Source organism: Gallinula chloropus (assembly GCF_964237585.1).
Source record: "Gallinula chloropus genome assembly, chromosome: 4".
Taxonomy (NCBI): Eukaryota; Metazoa; Chordata; class Aves; order Gruiformes; family Rallidae; genus Gallinula; species Gallinula chloropus.
The window spans coordinates 65199401-65223284 of record NC_140088.1 but is presented as its reverse complement, the minus strand read 5'-3'; the positions used below and the strand labels follow the sequence as shown (position 1 = coordinate 65223284).

General features: G+C 46.1%; 1 protein-coding gene across 2 annotated transcripts in view; it reads left to right on the top strand.

Moving 5' to 3' along the window:
• Window positions 1-23884, top strand: part of FAM13A (family with sequence similarity 13 member A) — a gene marked incomplete at its 5' end in the record, with an annotated part of 124806 nt that extends 100922 nt beyond the window's left edge. For both annotated transcript variants that reach the window (XM_084262637.1, XM_084262638.1), the window contains 10 exons: window positions 6345-6558; window positions 6937-7075; window positions 8147-8228; window positions 8368-8588; window positions 9939-10022; window positions 13350-13445; window positions 14958-15041; window positions 18831-19027; window positions 19948-20049; window positions 21031-23884. In XM_084262637.1, the coding sequence (XP_084118763.1) occupies window positions 6345-6558; window positions 6937-7075; window positions 8147-8228; window positions 8368-8588; window positions 9939-10022; window positions 13350-13445; window positions 14958-15041; window positions 18831-19027; window positions 19948-20049; window positions 21031-21157 (1346 nt within the window). In that variant the 3' untranslated portion in view covers window positions 21158-23884. The remainder of the gene's footprint in view (window positions 1-6344; window positions 6559-6936; window positions 7076-8146; window positions 8229-8367; window positions 8589-9938; window positions 10023-13349; window positions 13446-14957; window positions 15042-18830; window positions 19028-19947; window positions 20050-21030) is intronic.

The window sequence follows — 23884 nt, the reverse complement described above, 5'->3', positions numbered from 1 at the left end:
TCTGTGTTCTCTGAGGTGATGTGTGGCTTCAGCCATCATGTGAACCTTTGGAAATAATTAGTCAGGGTGTTTTGGTTTTGGGGTTTTTTTTTTCCTTTCCTGGGTAACTAATGGGAGTCATATGAATGCATGAAAAGAACACAGCTCCTTTCTGTCTGCCAGAGGCTTTCCCATCGTATGAAAATGCTCTTATGTTGTGCTTCTAGCTTTCCCGCCCTGCAAATAGGAAATAGGATTGTGAGCACGTGTGACTGCTGCAAGAGGGCTTCTCTCATTCTTCCTTGCTCATTTCTGTTCGTGTGTATTTCACAGGAGGAGGAGGTGGGCAGTCGCAAAAGAATCAGCTGTCTGGGGTGAGAGAGATGTCATCTAAAACGCTTGCCTCCCAGAATCACCATTTTGTTAGCGCAGATGAAGGAGCTGCAAAATGGTGCCTTCTGTGTCTCAGTGAGGAAAGACTGAGTCTGTCTAGCTGTGGATGTGAAATCAAGCTCACAGCAGCCAGGAAGGGGAAGATGTTAACGTCAACTCTCAAGACTGCTTCTGCAGCTAACAGCAGAGCCTGTCGTTGAGGCTGGCTTTGCAAGGCAGGGCGGTACTGCTCACTCATCCACAGCTCTAGGAGCCAGGGCATCCTCCTTTCCCCTACCAGCCAGTGTCACTCAAACCTTCACACATCTCTTCAGGATGTGTGCCGCAGCTCTGGTTGCATCCCCAGTGAAAAGGGAAAGGATGTTGCCTCCATAGGCAGTAACATTGACTTAGTTATTCCTTTGCTCTAGCAAATCTGGTGTGTCTGTCAGTCAGGAAATTACCCATTCCTCCAGGACATAGCTGAGCTGACTTTTGGGGGGCAGGGTCCTCTGTATCATACTGCAAGAGATACAGAGCATCTAGTGACCAGGGCAACTGCTAGACCTTTCACAAATGGCTTGTGAGAACAATTAGGGGTGGAGGGGTTGCCTTCAGCTGAGGCTGCCACTGCCTCCAGTCCCATGTTAAGAAAGGGCCTTGAAGAATGGGCACAAAGCTATGCAAAAACAGCCATGTCCATTGACTAGCTTTTATTTGGCACTCAGGCCAACTCTCCATCACGTTAAAACCAGAGCTGCCTTAAAAATCCTCATTCGAGGGCACAGGGCTGTGCTGACAGGGGTCTCCAGGTGAGCTGCAGGGTACCCCTTGCCTTCTATGTTACACTACACAGCATTTTTACCAGGCTTTTTTTTTTTTTTAAGGTTCACCGCATAGTGAACTGTGAACACAACAGGAGAGACGACTTGTGCTTGGCTGTGCTGTTCCCTTTCCCTAAAGCTGAGCAGAGAAAGGACAGAGAGATTTGCTTCCCGCTTCCCCCAGCGCATAGGCTCATGCTCTGCCACCTGCCAGCTTTCTGCATCCGCCTGTGCTATGTACAGGAGCATATGTGTAGCAATTGCCAGGCTACTGGTGTAGTGCACAGGGTGTGAGCAGTGCCCCAGCCCAATTCAAGCTGCTGAGTGCTTCACCTAGGTGCATTGTCTGAGAGAAGTGTTTTACCAGTGTGCATTTGGCAGATGCAAATCAAATAGTTTTATTCTCAGGCTGGGTGTGAACTGAACTGTGATGTTGGGTGCTGGGCTTGCCTGCTGAGCTGGTCAGCTGGTGCCCGCTGAGACGGCTGGCGAGCAGGCGTTTTCAGAGCTGCTTCCAGAGCAAAGATTTTTAATTGTTGTGGATTACATTTCAGTTGAGCGCTGTGAGCAAGGAGGACAGAGTGTTCTCTCGCATTCCCACACTATTGTGCAGATTTCTTACCAAATGTTTCTAATTCAAGCCCAGAGCTTGCTATCCTGCCCTCAAGGAAAATCTGGAAGTGTATCGCGCTCTGTAACGGCGGCTGGCCCTGTCAGCAGCTTGGAGCTGAACAGGCAGTTGGGTAAATCAATACGATGCGTGTGACTGCTGCCTACGTTGCCTGATTACTGACACTTCTTTACAAGTTCTGTAGATGAGATTTCAAGCAGAGCTTGCAGGAACAAGCACTTATGAAACAATCAGCAGGCAAACTTTCAGGCTTCAAAAGTAAGAGAATTAAAGCAGAAGTTTAAAACACAATTTGAGTTCTCAGTGTTGAGAACTCAAGTATTGCAGCACTGGGACCCTGAGAGTGAAGCTCATCTACAGATAGTTTTGACACTGACTTAATTGATGTTTTCTCGTAAAAAAACCCACCTAGAGTGATGCAAAAAAAAATAATGCAAAGAGTACAGGAAAGATGTATTTAAAGTTCCTTTTTTTCAATACTGTGGATTTAGATACACCAGTGTATCTGTGTGTAACGCTCCCTGGCATAAGAAGTCAAAAGGTGAAGAAACACACTGCATTTTTATTACTACATGTAGAAAAGAATAATTGTGTCATTTACTTACTTAATTTTTTAGCATCAATATTTTTAAAATGTCATCTGTCATTGTTTATTGTGGCATTGTATTGTAAACAAAGTAACAACATTGTCTTGCTCGCTGGGAGATGTGTCATTTCCCTAAATGAAGAGGTGTGGTAGCGCATTATTTGGGCCGGTCTTCTAGAGCTACATAGCAAGAATACCTCCTGATGTATTCAAACAAGGATGTTTTCAAACAGTTACTTATGAGTAAAATAGGTTGTTAATGAGCTAGTGAATGTTTTGGGGTTTTTAATTGCTTCATTCGCTTAGGAGGTCTTTCAGGGGTCTTCCAAGTGAGATTTAATACTGGGACCTCAGGTGCTGTAATTAGTTTGGGCTTTTTTAATCCCCCCAGACCTACTTCAGTTCACAGCAGCTAAGATTTGGCCTCCTTTGTTTGTCGTAGGGGGTTGTATAAAAGCAGCATTAGCAGCATCTCTCAGCTGTGTGGCTGCAGAGAGGGAAGCGGGAGATGCCTGCGGCACTTTGTTGGCTGCACCTGAGGTGGGTTGCATGTGTAGGCACCCTTCTGTTGGCCCCATGGCCCCCAGGAGCCCTGTGGCAAAGATAAGTGCAGTGATTAAAAGAGTCACTTTTGGTCAACCAGACAGCTCACCAGTAATACACTAGTTAATCTTTCTCCCTCCTCACCTGGCACAGGTTTATAGTATCCCCAGCCCACTACGCAGCAGGTTGGCAGAGACGTGGTATTGCCATAGGTGTGTGTGTGCCTGCAGAGCACCTGGCACATGGCTGGCAGCATTGGTGAGAGCTGAGCTGGTGGTGGGATTCTGAGTGGGAGTGCAGCACTTCTAAAGCACTGCACGCTGAGTACCAATGCCTTTCACTTCTTCTGTGCCAGCTTAGCAAAGGTCTACCTAAGAGAAATGCATTGAGAGTCTGACCAAGAAATAGATTTTTTTTACAGCCAGTTAAATATTCCTAAACAGACATTAATTTATTTATTTATATAAAAGGTTCTCATAGAAAATAGGGGAAAAGTAATACATGGAAAGGATGTGCAGATGATTAGAAAAATGAAGGTTTTCTCTGAGCAAGATTGTTCTGTTCAAGGCAGAAGATGAATAAGGGTAACCACTTGGTCAAGTCAATGGCAAAGAAAAGGTAAAACATTTACATTCTTTATTGAGATTTTACTCTTCAGTAAGCAGAAAGGGGAAGGAGTGACAACGTTAATCCTGATAGCAAATGCTTCAAACCTGAGTCCAGGAATTTATCAGCCTTCAGAAAAGACTCAATACTTTGATAGCTATCTTGGATAAATTAATAACAAGATCTTATGTATTACATTAAGCAGGAATTGATTGATTGTGCACTGTCAGAAAAAAACAGCAGCTTATCCTTAGCAAGCTCCTGTATATTTGTGCTGTCCAGCAATTCCAGTGCTTCCAGCTGAAGTGCCTGGCCAGCATGAGAGAGGCAGCAGCTGAGCTACAGCTCTGGTCCACTTTATGATCTGATATATATATATATATATAAAATAATTCTACATAGCTAGAAATGTTCCTTAACTAACTGCTGTTTTACTTTGGGGTGGGGGTTTTTAGGCATTTTGTGTCCAGATGAGATTTTACCCATCAAGTCAGACCTTCCAGGAGTGAGGGTTAAAACCAGCTGATTTTCTGTATCAGTCACTTCCTCTGTCAAGTCTCAAACTTGATTTTTCCTTTCAGGACTTTTTGCCTTCTTTTCAACACTTTCTCCTTTGGAATGTGACTTTCTGGTTTTGGGCAGTATTTTGAAATAAAGAAAATACAAAGCACACATACCTCAGTCTCTGGTAATTTCTGTGAAGTGCTTTGCTGTCTTTTGGGGTTTGATCAGAGGCTCTTTGAGCCATTACAATTCCCTGAATGTCGCATGCTATCTGGTTTAGAAATCCACCTTGGGACAAAGTCACATGCATCATGCATGATTAATAATGGCTTTGTTCGCTGGTGTGGTAGGAGCTTAATTTGGTTACTGCTAAATACGCTGCTGATTTCTTCTGACTTTATTCCATCTATATAAATCCCGTGGAGGTGTGATCTGACAATTTTCAAGAGCAAATTCTGATTGGGAGTGAGAGTGTATTCCAAAAATTGGAAGTGACAGGTGTTCGGAAGAGTCATGTGCATCATTTAGACTTGTTCCTGCTAGTCAGATGTATCGAATTTGTGCCTTTTGTGTTGCTAGCTACGAGAGAATTTGTGAGGGCCATCCCTAAATAATGAGAGATGCAGAGAAGTGTGTGACAGGGAAGTGTGTGACACCAAAGTGTTGCAGTTAGTCTGAAGGGTTTGCCCTTCATTTCACCTTCCTTCTTATCAGATTCCTTGAGGAAAATATTTCAGGTATCAGGAACTGCGAAGGTTGAGTGCAGTTTTGGAAAACTACTGTTGTAGAAATTAACTGAGAAAAGTGCAGGCTGCATACGCTTCCCAGTCCATGGCAAACCAGCCTGCATACACCTGGGACTTGCACACTTGTGATCCAGGCTTGTATGTGCTTTGCTTACTGCAACACCTGAGAGAGGCTTTTGTGCAAAACCCCTCTAAGCCACCCCTTTCGGAGCAGCACACATCAGTTTGCAAGTAGCACCAACCTCGTTTGTGTGCTAAGGAAGGCAGGACGAGGAGGAGAGCATCGTTTGATGCTGTGTACAAGCCAAATACCGCTGAGCCTGTCATTGCTGAATTGTGGATGATCTTGTGCTGTCGGAATTGTACGTGGAGGTAGAGGTTCTGTAAGGGATTGCTCATGCAATCCATTCTGAGCTATGAAAACGTTAACCATGTTCAGTAAAAGGAAATACTAACTTTTTATTCAAAATTTGATAATTTGGAAAGGCCCTTCTCTCCATGGAAGAAGAGTAGATGCACTAGGCACAGGAAATAATGAGTCCATAGCTCTGCGACTGGTCTGGGAGCTCTCTATAATAAGGGTTTTGTTTTGTTACTTGACTCTAGAACTATTTGTTAGATTTATAAGTTCAAAGCCTGGCTCTTAAACTGTCTAATCCTGTGGTGCTAAGTAGGAGCATGCAAATCAGCTTAGTAAACTATCTGAACACAAAACGTTAGACTCCTTATGGCATCTGGAGGGGGGTGATCACAAGATTGAGGTGACTGCTTTCCATGGGCTCCACTATGCTAATCAGCAATGCTGAGTTGAGTTTCCCTTTCTCTCCCACTTCGCCACATCCCTGCAGAATGTTGCTTTTACTTTCAGCTGGTTCGATCATCCAGGGGACTGAAGATTTCCTCACATTTCTACCATGCCATTAAGCAGCAGGATTGCATGTGTAAGAGATAAGGGGGAAACTCAGACCATATTGCCGTTGTTAATTTACAGACGATGTGTCCTGTGGAACAAGTGGTGATGTGGGACACCTTTTCCTTGCAGATTATGAGAATTTATGCTTAATCCCAGTCTTTGAATTTCCAATAGCCGGTGGCAGGGTTGTATTGGAATGCTGGAGGCTGTGGGAGGATAATTAATAGCTTTTCATGTACAGTTTTTCTACATCCTGAAACTGAAAATAAATCCTCCTGTAACCCAGGTGCCTCCTTTATACTACCATGTACCAGTAATTCTCTCTTCTCATTATAACTTTTTCCTCAAAAATGCTGTCCAGTGATAACCTTGTTTGGTGTCAGTCCGTGGCCAAACTTCGGGTACAGCTTTCTGTTGCACCTGAGAGATTACTTATGTTTGCCTAGAGTACCCCCTATGGCCAGGCAATGCTTCACGCTGCTTCGTGCACTGGGCAGATGCAAGTAGTGACCCAGAGAAGGCCTGGCCAGGAGTCGTGGTACAGGACAAATGGGCTGGGGTTCCTTAGAAAAGATGCCTGGAGTCTGTCATACTTGTAAAACAAAAGCGATAAAACCAGCCTTTGTCTTACTGTTCCCAGAGCCCATCCCTGCTCTTTCCTCATGGCAGCGAGACGGCTTAGACTCAGATGAGGCTCGCCTTTCCCCGCAGGCCGGCCGCTTAATTCGCCACCTTCTGGATGAGGACAGTGATCCTATGCTGTCCCCTCGCTTCTATGCCTATGGACAGAGCCAACAGTACCTGGATGACACAGAAGTGCCTCCTTCCCCTCCTAATTCTCATTCCTTCATGAGGTGGGTTGTGATTTGCCTGTGCTGACTCTTGCACCCAGCTGTAAAGGGCTTGCAGTCACAACAAGCAAGGGCTCTTCGAGTGACATATGCCAGATAGCTGTGCTGGGCTGGGTTTCTGTTTCCACTGGTGAGGAGCTGGTATCTTTGTAAAAGTTCTTTATACCGTTTCTGGGTTCTGTGAATTAGTATCTAGGGAGTTGCTGTTGCTGAAAGAGGCTGTTACAGCATCTTTCTGTCTGTCGTCACAGAGTAGCAACACAGCTTTTTCACTTCTGTGGGATTTGCCTTTATTTACACAAAGTTTAAGTGGGCTTCTCTGCATGGTGATGTACTGTGGCTGTTTGGATAAGCTCTTCCTGCAATCTCTGCTCTTGGCAGGAGGCGGAGTTCGTCTTTGGGATCTTATGAAGATGACAGAGAAGACCTTACCCCTGCACAACTCACCCGGAGGATTCAGGGACTGAAGAAAAAGATCCGGAAATTTGAGGACAAATTTGAAGAGGAGAGGAAATACAGAGTGAGTCTTTAGGAGTTAATAATTTGTGTGGAGAGGTATGCTTTAGGAATGAAGGGAAGGCGCATCATGGAAGTCTGTCAAACATACAGAGAGGGCCTGAAAGCTTTCATAAAGAAGAAGAAGAAAAAAAAAAAGTAAATGTGCATCCCTACCAAGCACATCACCTTTCCAGGCATTACATACTGTCAGCACAAGAGAGAGCCTGATAAACTCCTAGGATTTTGATCACGGCTTAAGACAGTGTGTCAGAAGCACACAGTGTGTAGGGAAAGCTGTGTCAAACTTCAATTTATTCAAGTGCAGGTTATGGGAAGCACAATTACGCATCTCATTTGCATGGTGGTAATCCCAGGACACCAGTGTGTTGCAGAGGAGAGAGAGCAGCCACCTTTACCCCTGAGCAAAGAACCACGGTCAAGAGCTGATGAGCAGCAGCAGTGTACTGTATGCTAATTATTCCTGACGTGCCCTTCTGATGCACAGAAAGCTTTCTAAGGAACTAAATCTTTGCATGTTTGTATCTTTATGATCTAAACCACAAAGGATTGTACTGAAAGGATCTTGCCTGCAGTAGAAGAGGCTGGAAGAAATGCACAGAGCATGTTGTAGCCTAGCATTTGGGTTCCTTCTTGACTGTCTTTGGAGGCAAGGCAGCCTTTGGTGTGGATACACGTGGATGCATCCTAATGCTTCTCAAACTGTGTTAGGCTTTGTCTATTTTGAAGGTGTCCTCTTGTTAGAAAACAGTAGGTACAGGGATACCAGTGTGTGTCTGGCTCTCTGTGCCACTCTTACAACTGAATGTTTGCCATCGAAAGTTTGTGTTTTCTAAAAAAAAAATAAATTAATCTCACAATGCCTCACAGAGACAGTGTGGTGACAGGCTGGAGCAATTAATGCGAGGTCTGAAATCAGCTGGTCAGTGTTGTGCAGGTGCCAGTCAGAAGCCAGTGACAATGCTCTGTGCTGGGTCCAGATTCTGTTGTTCCTCTTCTTGTGACACATACTTGTTTTAGTGGGTCTCTCTTATTGGTTTAACACAGATTTAGCATGACTCTTCTTTCCTCCCAGCCTTCCCACAGCGACAAAGCAGCCAACCCTGAAGTGCTCAAATGGACAAATGATTTGGCCAAATTTCGAAAGCAACTTAAAGGTGAGCGGCCACCACTGGTGCAACTTTTGGGGTGAAGCTGGGTTCTGCCTCACTTAAATTTGAAGTTAGGCAGTGATACTGTCATTGTTACATCTTAAAAAAGAAAAATTACTCATCTTCCTCCAACGTTCCTGCTTAGAGTCAAAACTGAAGATATCAGAGGAAGACCTTGGCCCTGTTGTGCGTCAGCGGAGCAACACGCTCCCCAAGAGCTTCGGCTCTCAGCTCGAAAAGGATGATGACAAAAAGCAAGACCTGTCAGATAAATCTGCCAAGCCTGCTGTGGAAGCAACCCTTGATTCTATCCAGAAGAAGCTTCAAGAAAAACGAACAGAAACAAACCGACCTGAAGATATTAAGGTACAATGTATACAGATCAGATGTAGGCCTTTAAGTACAAGTAGATAACTTGTGGCTACACTTTGAAAGCCTTGTGGTCTTTGACACTTTGTCACAAAGTCTACAACCCTTCTTCCTGACTTACTTGCTTTAGTTTCTTCCCTCTGCCTTTAGGACTTGATTTTTTTTCAAGACCCTTGTTTCTGTTGACTGTTGTTGTGTGTTCTTTTTCTCATCCTTGTCTATTCCAAGTACCATTTCTGAATTGCCACAATATTTCCTGCCCTGTGTTTGGTTATTTCTGTTGTTATGTCCAAAGCCTTTTGGCAAATTCTGAGTGTTCCAGTGATTGTGGAGATTGGGTCATCTGTTTTCTTCTAGTTCCCTCCAAAGCTGAATGCTCTTCTCAGTGCATTTTATCACTGCTCTTTAGAGTTTCGAATTGAGCTCTGTTAGCTGCTGTAATCTCTGAGGGTTATCAGCAGGGAGGTCTTTGTGTCTGCTAGTTCCTGCACAGCCTTGTAAGTGAAGTCCTTGAGTCTGCTGACACATAAATTGTGCAGTGCTCTATAAGAGAGGGGCAGACAGCATTATCTTTGTTTACTAGATCTGCAGAACAAGAAGATATACACACACTGCACGTTTTTCCTGTGTTCTGGTGGCAGCGAGAACCCACGGCCTGGCTGTTTAAGGAGGGCATGTGATACAGCGTTTGGTGCTGTGATAAGAGAGAAGGCTGGTGTTGGGCAAGTTCAATGGGGGAGCTCTGGCAAGCTTAGCGAGGGAAGTTGTCTCCAACTGTCTGCCCTTTTTATTGGCTTGGTCCCCTCAGCCTGTGTGCCAGAGCTTTTCACTCCATAGCAGGACTGGCAGAAGGCGACGGTCTGGCTGCGCTGCAGTTCTTGGTAAAGTGCGTTTGTGGTAGTCAAAGCAAAGATGGCAAGCTGTGCAAGAGGTGCTGGAGCTTGCCTCATATTTGGAGAAAAAGAAATAATGTGTTTTCTTGGAGAACTGACACTTTGGGTCTTAACTGAAATAGAGCCACTGTCACTAGAAGCTGTGCACCACTGTTTTTTCAAAGCACGCTGATAATTGGTGAATCCCCCTAAAGTACATAAAAATGCTTCATAGGCAAAGTTTACTGGTTTAAATATGTCTGTGCATAGGGTGCCACTCACGGTAACAGTGTCTTTGACAGCACAGCTGGGAAAAGAGGACTGGAAGGCAGAGATGTGTCTTCAAAACATTATTGACAAAAAGACATGACTTTAATTAGGCCATAAATCAATATTGTTTGAGTTCAGGAATCTGACTTCCCTTTTTTTTTTCCCTTCCTCCTCTCTCTCTCTCTCTCTGTGCCACTTTTCACAGGACATGACAAGAGATCAGATAGCAGCTGAAAAAGTGGCTCTTCAAAAAGCTTTGCTGTATTACGAAAGCATTCACGGCAGGCCGGTACGTATAGCAGCACTTCTCTCAAAGTACATCTCTGTACGTCTTTGGAAGATAATTCTCCTTATGCTCCTTTGCTGTCACAGTCACTAGAACTTCTTGCTGTTCAGATCACATGAGTATCCTCTAATCCACCTCCCTGAGCCTTCGCTACCACTGCTACCAGGGAGCCTCTTCTCAGCGAGGTGACATCTGTACAGAGCACCAGGCTTGGCAGACACCAGCAGGGCTGGGCCTGCGGGCTGAATGTGTATTATTATGGCATCACGCTCACCAGGATCCACAGACATCCAGTTTGTGGCATGGGGGATTCACCAGCTTTGCCAGGGATATGGGCTGCGTGGGAGTAGTTGTGCGTGGTCCCACGTCTGAACAGGAGTGGCTAACTGGGAAGGCAGGTGTGTGCGCGTTGCTCCTTCATAGAGGAGCTACAGTGTGTTTCTCCCAGCAACGTGCTGTTTGCAGGGAGACACCTCACTGTTTGCACAGTCCTCTTGTGCCAAAAGATTCATGGAACAGCTTGTCTCCTGAGCATTGCAGCCTAAGTTAAGAGGAGATCTTATTCTTCCCCTGAGAAATAGATGGGTTTTTCCATGTGCCAATGTAAGCGAAGGGCAGGAGGTTGTTTGCACACTTGATCTTAACAAAGGAAAATTATTTGTGAAGACAGAGAATTAAATATTGTGTCCTTTTGATCCCTGGTGTGGCAGAAACACAGTGGCTTCCAAGCCACTAAGTTGGCTTTGTATGAATCCCTCCCCTTTCACTGATGGCATTATAATCTTTGCTACCAGCTGTATAGGTAAAGTAACTTAATTTCAGAGTGGTGCTAATCCCTTGAGCCTTGGCTTGGGAGCAGCAAATTACTGCTTATAAGGAGTAATTGATTAGTGCAGCTCACAAATCTGTCACTGTGCTGCTGCATGGGATTCCTGATCGCTTCCTTCCTTCTTGTGCTTCTGAATCATTTCCTCCTTTGTCCATTGGTTTGTTTGTTGGTTTTTTTTAAAGCCTTTCCAATTTATTTAAATGCCTCTGTGAAGTGCCAATACTGTACAGCCACATAGACCAGCAATTGGAAACAGCGTAGCTGTGTGAGAGGATAGGCAGTTCTATTCTTGTCTGACATAGCAAAAGGCCAGCACAAGGGAATCCACTTAACCTTCCCTGTCTTCTCCATGAGACTGAGTCGGCTTTTGCTGCTTTTGCAGTGATGCAAATCAACAGGTGGCATCTCGTTGAAGTGAACTCACTTAAATCTGTTTTAAAAAAGAACAAGCCCAGAGCCTAGCTTGTCATCTTGGTTTTTAATTCTCCTCTTTTTGATGCTTTATTTATACAACTGCTTTTTGATTTGATTGGTTTTAGGTAAGCAGTCTATACCTAGCAACACTGAACTGCATGGCAAGGAAGACTGCAGCTGATCAGCTTTTGCTGTTCCCAGCTCCTGGCACTGTAGCAGTGGAAAAGTACTGAGAGCTTGAGGAGAATGGGGATAGTTCAGCCAAGTATTTTTTTTTTTCTTAAAGATATTTAACTAAACAAGAAAAACAATGGAGCTCAGATTTATTGTGCAACTGAGTCTTTCTGCACCAGTGATAGATGAACCTGCAGAGGTGAAACTGAACTGTTTTAGTTTAGCCAAAAAGTCCATCCCTGCAGAAATTCTCAAGCCGCTCTAACAATGCAGGCAATGGTCTGTTCCTCGGCTGCTGCTCTTTTGCCATGTGGAGTGGGCCCCAGAGTTGTGTCAAAGGCTCCATTATTCTAACAGTCTCTTTGCATTTTGAGGTTTTGCTGGTATTACTTACGTTTACCTAGTGAGACAGTTCAGCCCATGTGCTGAACATTTTCTTTCAGAATCTGCTTTCTGTTAAGTGTGCTGGTCTGTCTGCAGGGCTGACTCCAGTGCCTACCTTAGTTCCCTGCGTTCCTTCTCCATACTGATATTCAGACACCAAAACTTGTAGTATATTTTTTTCATTCTTAGACACACCTATGGACTTTTTGCCCATTCCAAAGCTTGTGTTTGTTTTTCTGCATAGAACAGTGCTGTTTCTCAACTTGGAAATGTCACTGATCGAAGGGCTGGTTCTCAGCCTCAGGCATAGCCTTTTTAATTAGTTTTTTAAACTAACACAGGCTGTCTGAACCACCAGCAGTACCGTGCCTCTGTTCTACTAACTGCTAACCTAGGAAAGCTAGCAATAATCTAAGCTCAGTACAGAGAGGGCTGAGTGAATTGTTTGGTGCTGCTTGCATGCCTGCTTACTGAGTGAAAAGCCAGCTCAAGGCTGTCAGCATGGGAACCCAACTGTGCTTTGGAGGTCCCATGCAGGCCCCAGAGTTCAGGCTGCCCATCTGTGTGCCCCTTTATCAGGCTTGGGAATGTTTGTGTTGAACTCAGAAAGACCAAAAGGTCCTTCTTCTTCCTCTGTATTCATCTGCCTCTAACCTAGAAAACGGGCTTCTTTATCAGAAGATGCTGCCCTGAGAATTCATCCCTGCCAGTCCCACTCCTGCAGTACTTACAGCTCTTCTGCCCTTTGCAAGCCAATAACCTCTGCTGCTCTGGAGGGAGGATGTGAAAGCTTTAGAAAGCCTACTCTAGGGGAAGTCAACTGCAGGCAAAGTAAAAGCCAGTTCATTTTAAAATGTCTTTGCTGTCTCAAGCTGTATTCCTCTTCCATTTGTGTTGCATTTTCATCCCTTCTCAGCTCTGTGGTAACTTCTGCCCCAGCAGGGTTGCTTGGAGAAAGGGTGGAGGGGAATGTTATGGGGTTAAAAAGATGAACAACTACTGGCTTGGACAGGAAATGAGGAATAGCAAAGCTGGAAAGTCAACTTTTCTGAAATATGTAGTTTCACCTACGCTGGGAAGATCTCCTTTCATTGCAGTATCTGGCCATTGCACCGCCCTTTTTCCTGGGCCATAAACACTGCCTCTGAGGTCCTGGCAACTAGAATAAGGGTGGCAAGCCTCATGTTGGGCCTTACAATAATAAACATGGTTAAAGCACACACTCTATGGGTCATTTTGTGCTGTGGACCTGAGTTGGTCACTCAAACCAACCGACTCACACAGCCACATTACCTGACACCCCACAGCTTGGAGCTGCTTCATCTGGCACCTGGGACAGGAGACATAATGATGTACATGATGAGCATTTGTGTTACCATTTCTAGGGCTAATGCTGTCAACTTGTCATCCTCATGAAATTCCCTTCAAGCCCCCTCTGACAAACAGGGATCACAGGCACATGCCTGTGATCCACTGGAGTGGAGTATCTGCTGCAACCTCCATGGATCTTGCTTCTCTTTCCTCTGCAGGTTACCAAAAATGAACGACAGGTTATGAAGCCATTGTATGATAGATACCGCCTGGTCAAGCAGATCCTCTCCAGAGCCAACACCATCCCTATCATTGTGAGTAGACCATTATTTTGGGGACTATTTGTTTGGTTTCAAGCTGAGGAAACAGGAATCACCACACATCTGCGTACAACACAGTCAGTAAGACCAAGTCCCAACCTCCCCTATCACTCAAAGACCAATCAAATGAATGAATCAATGACACAGCCTATACTGAAGCTATTCAAGGGACTCTAGTGCCCACCCATGAGCCATGGGGCACATCTCACCTTGTGTTGTTTCTCCTCTTTCCATTGGGCTGCTGCTGTTATTTCATCATCTTATGTTTGGCTACAGCCTCACTTCCCTTTCCTTACCAACCCACTCTGAGCTGTAGGTGTTCCATGCTGCTTGGTTATGCAGGTTTGTATGTCAGGAAGGAACTTGTGTGGGTGCCACTGGAGATAACCAGTCTCCTTTGCCAAGAGAAAAGGCCAACAATCTCCCAGCGCTTCCTTTGTATGAAAGAGATCTTGCAAGTGCTCGATAATCCCTCTTTCAAGGTGGTGCTTTGGCAAGGAGGCACTGCCACCAGCAAGGAATCCAGTGTACCGCTCAGGGGAGCAAATGGACTATCCCCAAGTTCAGACAATTTATGTGGGCTGCTTTTTAAAAATTACTTTATCAAAAATATACAGACAGAATACTTCTAGCCTGTCTGTGGAAAGAAAATTGGTTTATGATGGTTCCCAGTTACGCTGTCTGTGGCGTAGGATCCCTTTTCCTGCTGTTACCCAGCAGCACTCGTATCCTGGCCGCTTTCCGTAAACCACCAGTGAAGTGAGTGGACTGGCACAGCGTTACTCAGTACAGGCACTGCAAAGAGTGGGAGGTGCTCCTGCATTTAAAACAAAAAGCTGTTCCTCCTTGACAGTGCAAAGTACTCCCTAAATTGTATGCCATGAACACTGTGCTGGCAATCAGAAGGAAGAAACCGTGTAGCTGTGCCTGGGCAGCTTGATGGAAAGCTCTCAAAAGGGAGCTCAGGTCCTGTTCAGACACACAACTGAATTTGCACAGTGGCTAGCAGAGGAGAGGCAAGACTGGCTTTCCTTGGCCCCTGTACTGACAACAGTGAGCGGCTCGTGCACTGGCAGGATAGATATGAAAATCCATCTCTACATCAATAGGCGTTCCAGGGGGAAATCAGGCTCCTGGAGAGTCTACCTGGGCTTATGCTGTAGCTCTGGAGAGCTAGCCAAATGTTGTGAATGTGTCTGGGCCTTGGGATTATTTTCCTGCAGCTTCTACTTTGTAGTTCCTGCCCAGCCAGTATTCCAGCACCCAAGCTTTTCTTTTTTTGTAGAAGTGTTTGGCGGTGACGTTCCTTGCTAAGCAACACCCTGAGAGGAAACCGCTCAAGGTTCAGGGGGTTTGTCGGGCATGTTTTTCTTCTTTAAGAAATAGATTTCTCCTGATGGTCCAGCCATGAGCTGAGAGTGAATGTGTGGGTGAGAATGAGCTGAGAGCAGGTGGTGGAGGAGAAAGGGGTTCATAATGTAACGTACTTGTTAACACCTGTCACAGGGTTCCCCCTCCAGCAAGCGGAGAAGCCCTTTGCTGCAGCCAATTATCGAGGGCGAAACAGCTTCCTTCTTCAAGGAGATAAAGGTGAAGACCTCCAGCTGCTAACTAATTGCTCAGTTTGCATCAATTTTCCCCTTCTACCAATGAAAGAGAATGATTGATTGATATTTTTTTCCATCAGTGTTGAATTTTTTGCAGTGTCCTCCTGAAAAATCAGTAGCTGCTTTAAGCCTCGCCAGTTCTGATCAAATTCGTCCCTTGCCGTAGATAAGACTACAGTGTTTCCTTGGCTTTGCATTCTTTCCCATCTTTCTCCTTCCCCTTTCACCTGCACATAATATATTTTATTTTGCTTTTAAGAAAAAAAAAAAAATCACAATTACCTTGGTATGTTGCTTTTCCTCCTTTCTCTTTAATGACACTAACTTGTTTTGCGGTAGTTTCTCTCACTCCTAAGCTCTGTGGCTTGCACACAGCACTGTGGCAGGAATGAGCTCTCACAAAACTAACACTCGCACGCAGAGCCAGCTGGGGCACCTACAGGATCCACACCTACTCCCATCCACATGCTCATTTAATCCGGGGCTCGGTGTCACCCCCCTGTGAATGGTATTTCTAACCAAGTCACGTGAGGATGGAAGTACGAGCAACCCGGGTCTGCTAGTTAGTGCTTGGTAAGACCTGGATGGCAGGACTGTTGCATTTCTTTCTTGTGCTGCTGGGGGGAAGTAATTATTGATGGTGAAGGCTGCTATGATACTGGGCCTTCTTCCCCCGAGGTGAAGGGAAGTCCAGTGGTTGACCAGGGTGAGCAGCACAGAGCTGGGCCCTGCTGCGTAACAGGAAAAAGCACTTCAGCACACTTGGGTCACTTACCAAACTCTGTCTGGATGATGGGTTAATCGTATGAATACTATAGGCCTGGATGTCCAAGGTGATGTCATTATTAGGCAGTTACAGTAGATCGTGTGTGAACAGACTCTCCAAGGCACGTATTCATTACAGCCATATTGCAGACTGAAGATGTCCATCTGCTGTTGGGAGGCTGGTTAACCCAGCCCTGAGCTCTTGGTATTTCCTAGATAACCACTGGATCAAATCTACAGTAGTGGTCGGGGAGGGAGTGGGGTTTTTGCTTCTTTTCTTTCAGTATGTATTGTAGAGTCAAAACTTGGAGCTATCAATTTTGGTGATCCCTGATAACTGGCGTGGCTGGTGCTGTGCCGGGGCAGCATCACACCAGCTCCTCTGCATCCTGTGGGGAATACCAACAAGAGAGATGTCTGACTGAAGAGCAGGGTGACAGCCTTAACCCTGTTAACACCTGCATGCCTATTAACGCTGAAATGGGGCCCTGTGAAGCTGCTGTGGCAGCTTCATGCTGAATTGCACTCACAAATAAAGAGGAGATTGCCAAAAGGCCCCAAAGCTCATCCCCTATGTAGGTCCACTGTGAGCAGAGCACTGTGTGTTTTGAAGCACACCTGACACCATCAGGTTTTTTGATTTTTGGGGGGAAGGGGGTTTAAAACCCTTGTGAGAATTGGATGAAAGCTGGAAAGGCGATTTGAGGTGAAGCCTCACCAAATATTTCGGTACAATATGTTGAATATTGTCTGTGTTGAACAAAAGCCATCATTAGGAAGCTTGCTTTCTGGGAGAGCTGGTGGTCGGATACTCCAGAGATTTTATACCTGTAATTCTGGAAAATTTAAATGCCTCATGATCCGAGCAGGCCCAAGTCAAATGGATCTAGTCAGTGCAGATCTTTCTGGTTCGAGGTGTAAAAGCCAGTGCAGGTTTAAAACAAGATTCCCATGTGACGCTTGTTTGCAGCGAAGGCCTTCGATGGCCATTTCCAGGCGATTCCTCACTAAGAATCCTTGGAATTCCCTCCTTGTTTTACACAGCAGCGTGCTGTAAGAGCTCTTGCGACAGCCAGATGAAGCGTTTTGGCACAGAGGTCTAAACAAGAGAAATTCCTACACTTGCTTTTCCTCCCATGGGCTCCCATTGGCAGGAGGCTCATTCCCCAGCTCTGGGCCAGAGTAACCCCGGCTGGCTCGGGCAGCGCGCTGTTGCCCTCGAGCGAGGCAAGTGAGGCCAGCTCATGGGCATCTGCAGGGGAGAGGCTGCTTGCCAGAGAGAACCCCCTAAATACAGCACACCATTTTGGCTCCTGAGACTCACTTAGCAAATCCTCCCCTATGCTGCAGCAGCATCGCTTTCTCCTGCTTCAGCCCTCCTTGCAGGACTTTGGCTGCCTGGCAGGGAAGGAAAGCACTCCTGGGGACTGGCAAGTGCCAGTGACCAGTGGTCTCCCGTCCCCAGCCCGGCCTGAAGATGTTGGCAGGGTTCAAGGACACTACTGTGACTACTGGTTTATGCCTTATGCCTTCTGTTCAAGCTATATAATTTAGGTCTGGAGAAATGGTCTTACCCTAACCCGGTGTTAAACACTACTTTAACTTCCACAAGTTCCCTGCAGACTTTCCAGGGATGTTTTCAAATTTCTCTGTATTATTATTATTACTCCTCAAAACTTCTCTCCAGCTGATCTTTTTTTCGTCCCCAAGCCTCCATCTTTGGTGGTAATTCTCAGCCTGTGGCTTTGTGCTGTGATTCCATGGCCTGGAGCTTTATCATAAAAAGAAAACTCTGGGCAAACTCTTTGATTTCATGTAAATGTATACATTTATAGATCACAAACTTTGGGAATTTAATGGGACTATGCCAGGTCCAAGTGTTACTTTCTTCCCTTTTTGCAGGAAATGTAGGACCAATCCCTTGGGAATAATTGAACTATTCATAAGGAATTGCATGAAAAAAGTAAAGAAAATGGCAGCTTTTGATCCCAGTGCACCAATATATTTCTGCACACACTTGAAGACTTTAGTGATCATTAGCCCTCAAAAGCTTTTAAAGATGTATCTGTGCTTAGATCCTTCCTGACAAGAGCTACATGGTCATAAAATAAATGTACCTAATGTACATAAATATTTAAGAGGCTGATATCCATGCTGCCATTTATTACCTTCCTCTAATGCACATGCCTCATTCCTTACATTAAGGGTGAAAACTGCCTTCTGGAAACGTCTCTGTAATTAAGAGAAAATTGGGCCCTGTTCCCTGAAATTCCAAATGATTTCTGGCCAGTGTCACAGGACAAGCCCTACATTTGGGAACACTAGGAATTAGCAAGTACCAAGCACGGCACAGACTTCTGAATCTGGTGCCTACAAATTTTGAGAAAAAATGGGAACACAACCAATTCCTCAGTGTGTTTTGGGGAACCTCCCAGCAGAGTTTGCACTCTGATTTTAGTGTGTTCCACCTAAATGGTACAGAGCTGATGTTGGGAACAGGTTAGGAACGGCAGTCCTTTTACAGTCAGTCGTGCCCCATATTTTGGCCATCGAAAGACTGATCTGAGCTCATGGGTGTCACTTGTATCAGCATTTGAGGTCTTAAATTCAGCCATTAGAGAGAGCTGTTGAGCTGCATCTACAGAGAGAGTATTTCACATTTTAACCTGGCAGTCAGTGTGCAGCCAGGTACAGTCTGCGTAATGGGGGTGGTTTTATTTACATCAAATACCATATCAGAAACAAAGCAACGGGTTGTTAAGGACCCCAGGCATTTTTTCACTCCTTGTGTTGCGTTGGGTCTCACTAAGTTGTTTTCTCTTGACATGTTTTGGGTGTAGAGTGTCTTACTTGGTCATCTTCTGGTGCTTAGCAGTTAAAAGTGCTTGCTCTGCCTATCCACTTTCCGTCTCTGTTCCCCAGTGCATGTGGTGAAAGGAGGAGTGAGTTCCTCAGAAGGGAAGCAGTAACTGATTCTGTTACTGGGGTGCTCTGTCCCTCTCTGTAGGAGGAAGAGGAGGGGTCTGAGGAGGACAGCAACGTGAAGCCAGATCTCACAATTACCATGAAAGCAGATTTCAGCGTGCGTAGCTTCTTGGATCAGCTAGAAGATGATGCTGACGGCTTTGTTTCCCCGGTGGATGATAAGATGCCATCTAGAAGCAATCAGGATATGGGCCTTTCAAATCTCCATGAAGCATCCATGTATGTTGAAATCACAGGCAACTTCAGAAAGTTATTTCTTGCTAAGGTAGCATTTTATTTGTCAGGAAAGTGCCTGGGGCTCTTTTTAATCACCTGACTCAGAAGGTTTTGCGCTTTATCGTTAAACACAGTAGGCCCTCATATGAAAGGGTTTGGGAGGGAATTGCATTGTCCTGGTACTTGTGCAGCTTTGGATTCTAGCACTAAACAGTAGCTCCACCTCACCAGCAGCAAGCCTTTATCATGAAAACTAACCTACAGGGGGTTTCAGGATTTGGAGAGGTCAGGTTGAAGGAGCTTTGTTGGTTTCAAGCACCAAGTGAGATGCAAACAGCCACAGGTTGCAGCCTCAAGTCACCACTGAATCTTGATCCTATAAAAGTCACCAAACCCAGACCCATCTTCAGCAGTCTAGTTTTGTAGAAGTTAGTGGTGAATTGTGAAATGCACAGTTGACCTCCTTCCTTAAAGGCTTCACCTTAAGCAGGTAAACTGGGACTGTTCAGTCTGGAGAAGAGGAGGCTCAGGGGAGACCTTATTGCTCTCTATAACTACCTGAAAGGAGGTTGTGGTGAGCTGAGGGTCAGCCTCTACTTCCAGATAGCTAGCAACAGGACAAGAGGGAACGGCTGCAAGTTGCGCTAGGGGAGGTTCAAGTTAGAAATTGGGAGAAATTAGGTTCAGGTTAGAAATTGGGAGAAATGTCTTTTCAGAAAGAGTGATTCTGCGATTCATGTGATCGTTTTAGCAAATTAAATTCAGATAGTTTTTTGTTGCAAGTAACATCACACTGCCAGAGCTGCTTGTAGGAGCAGCTCCTGTGCTTGGCATGTGTACAACCAGAGGTTTGCAGATTTACTGTATGCTCCTGCTATAATTGTGTCTGTGTGTATAATGTTGTTTCTATTTAAACCCAACAGCCCTGAACTCCTAGAGCAGCTCCAGGAAGTCAGGGAAGAGAAAAAGCGAATCAGAAAAAAACTGAGAGACTTTGAAGATAACTTTTTCCGACAGAATGGGAGGTAATGATTTCTCAGTTGTCTCTCTGTCCTTCAGCCACTTGTAACCTGTTTGCCATCTACAAAGACCTCTAAATACAGAAAGTTTCCCAAATTCACCATTGTTCCTTCATTGTTGTCAGTTCACTACAGCTGCCCACTAAAATGGCATTAATAGGGCGCCGGGGACCAGGGTGGCTTTAAAAACTTGGCCCTGGGACAGGCAGAGGGCAGCACCAGTGCAGAATTTGAAAATCCAGCTGCCTCTAGCAGGGCTGACTGGAATGTCAGAAGACCTTGTCAGTGATAGACTACTTGGGTTTATTGCCTAAAGATGCCCCTTTAGATGTCTGACATATTGCTGCTTGTCTGTGAGGCATCCAGGCAGAGTTCAACAGGTATTCCTGCTTTATCTAGCTGGGCTTAGCACTTCTGGAAAACATCCCCCATTACTGAGCTGATGGAATGTTTGAATATCTTTATACCCCTGTGTTACCCTGTTAGTGGCCTGCCACCAGCTCTCATCCTTAGAGGTCCTTGTAAAATCACTGAAAACCTGAAAGTTTCGTGTCAGCTAAGAGAGCTCTGAGCCGGTACCGTGTTCCTCTTCACACGGCTGCCGTTCCCTGAGGGATGGGGTGCCGAGCTAGGAGAAGCTGTTCCTATCGCCATGCCAGCCAGGCCCACATTCAGGTGGCTCCTGAAATGTTTTCAACTCCTGTGTAGAGGCTTCCAATTTCAGAGAAGCAGGGCTTGCTGCAAATAAGGGTTTGCATGTGGAACCAGGGGACTGTGTTTGAGCTCAACGTGTAAGCGTCCCATGCTTTGTTGGAGAGGTTTGTCTGCCCCTCTCTTTTGTTTTCCCCCCCCCCTCAAAGGATAAAAGGTCCCCAATGGGCAGTGGGGGACAGGAGCTGCTTTGTAGGTCTTGGGGGACAGAGGGAGGCTGCTGAGGGCAGACATCCTATTCCAGAAGTGCTCATGATGTGCTTTCACCCCCGCTAGGAACGTGCAGAAAGAAGACCGCACTCCTATGGCTGAAGAATACAACGAATACAAGCAGGTTAAGGCCAAGCTGAGGCTGCTGGAGGTCCTGATCAGTAAAAGAGATATTAGCTCCAAGGTCATGTAAAGGAGGAGATTGTTCTTGCCAGTCAATAAAGAAGAAAGAGAAGCAAATGGACAAATGCATGATGTGAATGCAGCAGGAGCATGGGTAGGGAGAGCAGAGGAGCTCCCTGGGAACTGAAGGGCCATTCCCAGAGGCAGGAGGGACGGCAAGGTGGCTTTCCATCACTCTCTACGCTTGCTGTTGCCCACTCTTTCTCCAGGCCCGATGCCTGAAATGGAGTTTGCCGGTGTAGGAGACATGACGCTGCACTCAGCGATTTCACTGAAGGGATCCTTCTGTTTGATTTGCTTACCGATCCTGTAATCTTTAGAATATCAAAGCCAGCCATGCTATTCTTCCTTTTTATTTCCCCTTTCCCAGGATATCATAGCAAGAGGCAACGTAGGACGAATAGTGATTATTCAATCATCAAATAGCTTCTACTTGAGTTTAAGGGAGAAGTGTCCTGACTGATCCCACCATGTGAAGGCACAGGTCAGATGGTGCCAAGACTGTTCTGTTCTCTTCTAGCCACAGTAAAGGTTCGCTCAGACTTTCAACCTGACTGTTTGGAGTCCAGCATCTCCTCCTGCTTTAGATCCATGCTGTAAGAATCTCCTGGACATCAGCCAGAGCTGGTGTGAGTTAGGGTTTGCCATGGCTTGAGTTGGGTTTGCTTTCCACAGTTTAGATGGCCCATTCGACTGAAATAGAAGAAAGCACTCGAATCTCTTTGGGGTAGGAAGAAAATGAGCCGTGCAGCAAGGTTCTTGCCGGCTTGTTCCACTTGCGAGGTGATACTGCAACATTATGACCAGGTTTAGACAACTGGGAGGAAAAGAGGCTTTAAAAGCTCCAAGTCAGAATTCCTTGGGATTTTGGTAGGTGGTCGGTGAAATGTCTGGTGTCAACTAACTGGAGGATGTGTGGAGGACCCACAACATTAGCACGTCTGCTTCACCTGCTACAGACATGAGAGTCCAGGCTGAACAGCCCACGTGGGTGTCACATGTACTCCCTTTCACGTACACCTTCAATCAGACTGTGTGGGCTGCAGCCTCACACTGATGGTGGCCACAGAAGATGGTCTTTTCTTCCCGGTTTGTATCGGCGGTACCGCAGTGCAGAGGTTACTGCAGGGAACGGAGCACCCAGAGCTGCGCTCTGCCTGTGGAAAGGGCCCCTGTCTCCAGTGCAGGGTTTGACAGTTCAGCTTTTCCTGGTTCATTTGTGGCTTCCAGAAAAGAAAGTCCTGGGACACCTGACTCAGGTGCTTGTGTGGGACAGTGCTGCTTGAAGGGAGACTTCAGGAGCACACCCAGCAGCTGACAGCTGGCTGTTCTGCAGTCCCGGGCCTCCTGGGCTCACTCTCCCACTCCAGAGGCTTGTGTGCACCAATGTGCTCAGCCCTGATGTCCCGGGGAGAGGATTTCGGTATTGCTTTCTTGTGCATTGGTCCCCTAGGGAGCCCCAGGAGGCTGGGATCAAATGCAGTTGTAGCCATGCCTTCGTGGAAATCACACCAGAGGAGGCCAGGAGAGGACCCCCAGAACATCTTCTCCCCCTTCCTTCTTCACACGGGCAAGTGGGTTCACAAAAGATATATTTGGGTTGTGGTACTTGGCCTTACCCCCCCTGCGCTTCCTGTACGTGCTATGTTAATTCTTGCCAAAGCTGATACTGAGAGGGCTCCTCAGGGTCCCATAAACACTTCAGAAGGTCACCTTCTCCCAGTGGGTGTGCACGTGCCCTTTACTGGTCTGGATGGGTAAGGCAGTGGTGTATGTGCATCACCAAAAGCACTTACGGGGGCCACTCCCGGGTTGGTTGTGTTTTGGGGGGTTTTACTGGCTGCAGGATTGCCCTTTCCATACAAAATCAGTGAAGGCTGAATGTTGTATTTCCAAAGACTGGGAAGGACTTGTGTGCTGAGCTGGGGCTCGGCTTCTCATCGAGTTCCCATCGCTTGAGAAGTGTGTGGCTCTGCCTCTGTGAAACCGACCCTTCGAGCGTGGCAGGGGGCAGGTGAGCGGGCTCAGAAGCTGCTTTCGGAGCTGCCTGACTGGAAGGAGAACCCAACCGGCGTAACCCCGTCTGAACACCTGCAGCCCAGGAGAGCAGCTGTGCCTTCGTCCTTCAGCCGGCTCGGACGGGCCCAGCCTTGCAGAGTCCCTGGGATGAGAAAGGATGTTGGGTTACGAATGGTCCCTGCTGCTGGCTCGGTTTGGTGGTGTTCAGGTCCAGTTTGGCAAAGCAAAAGCCTGTGTGGCGAGCACCTGCCTCAGGCTGGTCTGCAGCCGGGGATTCACTGGGTTCCGAAGGAGTAAAGCTCTGGTGCTTCGCTGGATCCAGGCCTGGACAGCTTTGCACGGACCAGAGAAGTGGCCTCTGCCCTTTCCTCAGTCAGAGTTTTTCCAGGGGGCCAAGGCTTCCCAGAAGTCTGGTTTCTTTGCTTCTTTTTAAAAGCCTGTTTGCACTGTGTACTGATAAATTACCTGTTTAGCTGGGGTTTGCCCTGCCAGACCTTGATAAACGATGTGTAGGGAACAGTCTGGTTTATTTTTGAACTGATGAGATTGTAGCATAGTTACCGCTGTTTACATGGTATATTGCTAGGGTTTCCCATAGTTTATATGAAATGTAAGTACAATTATGCACTTTAGAGAGTTTATATTTTTAAACTTTGGAAGCTAAAAGTAACAAAGCCTGTTAACTGAGATTGTACATTAAAGGAAAACCCCATGCCTA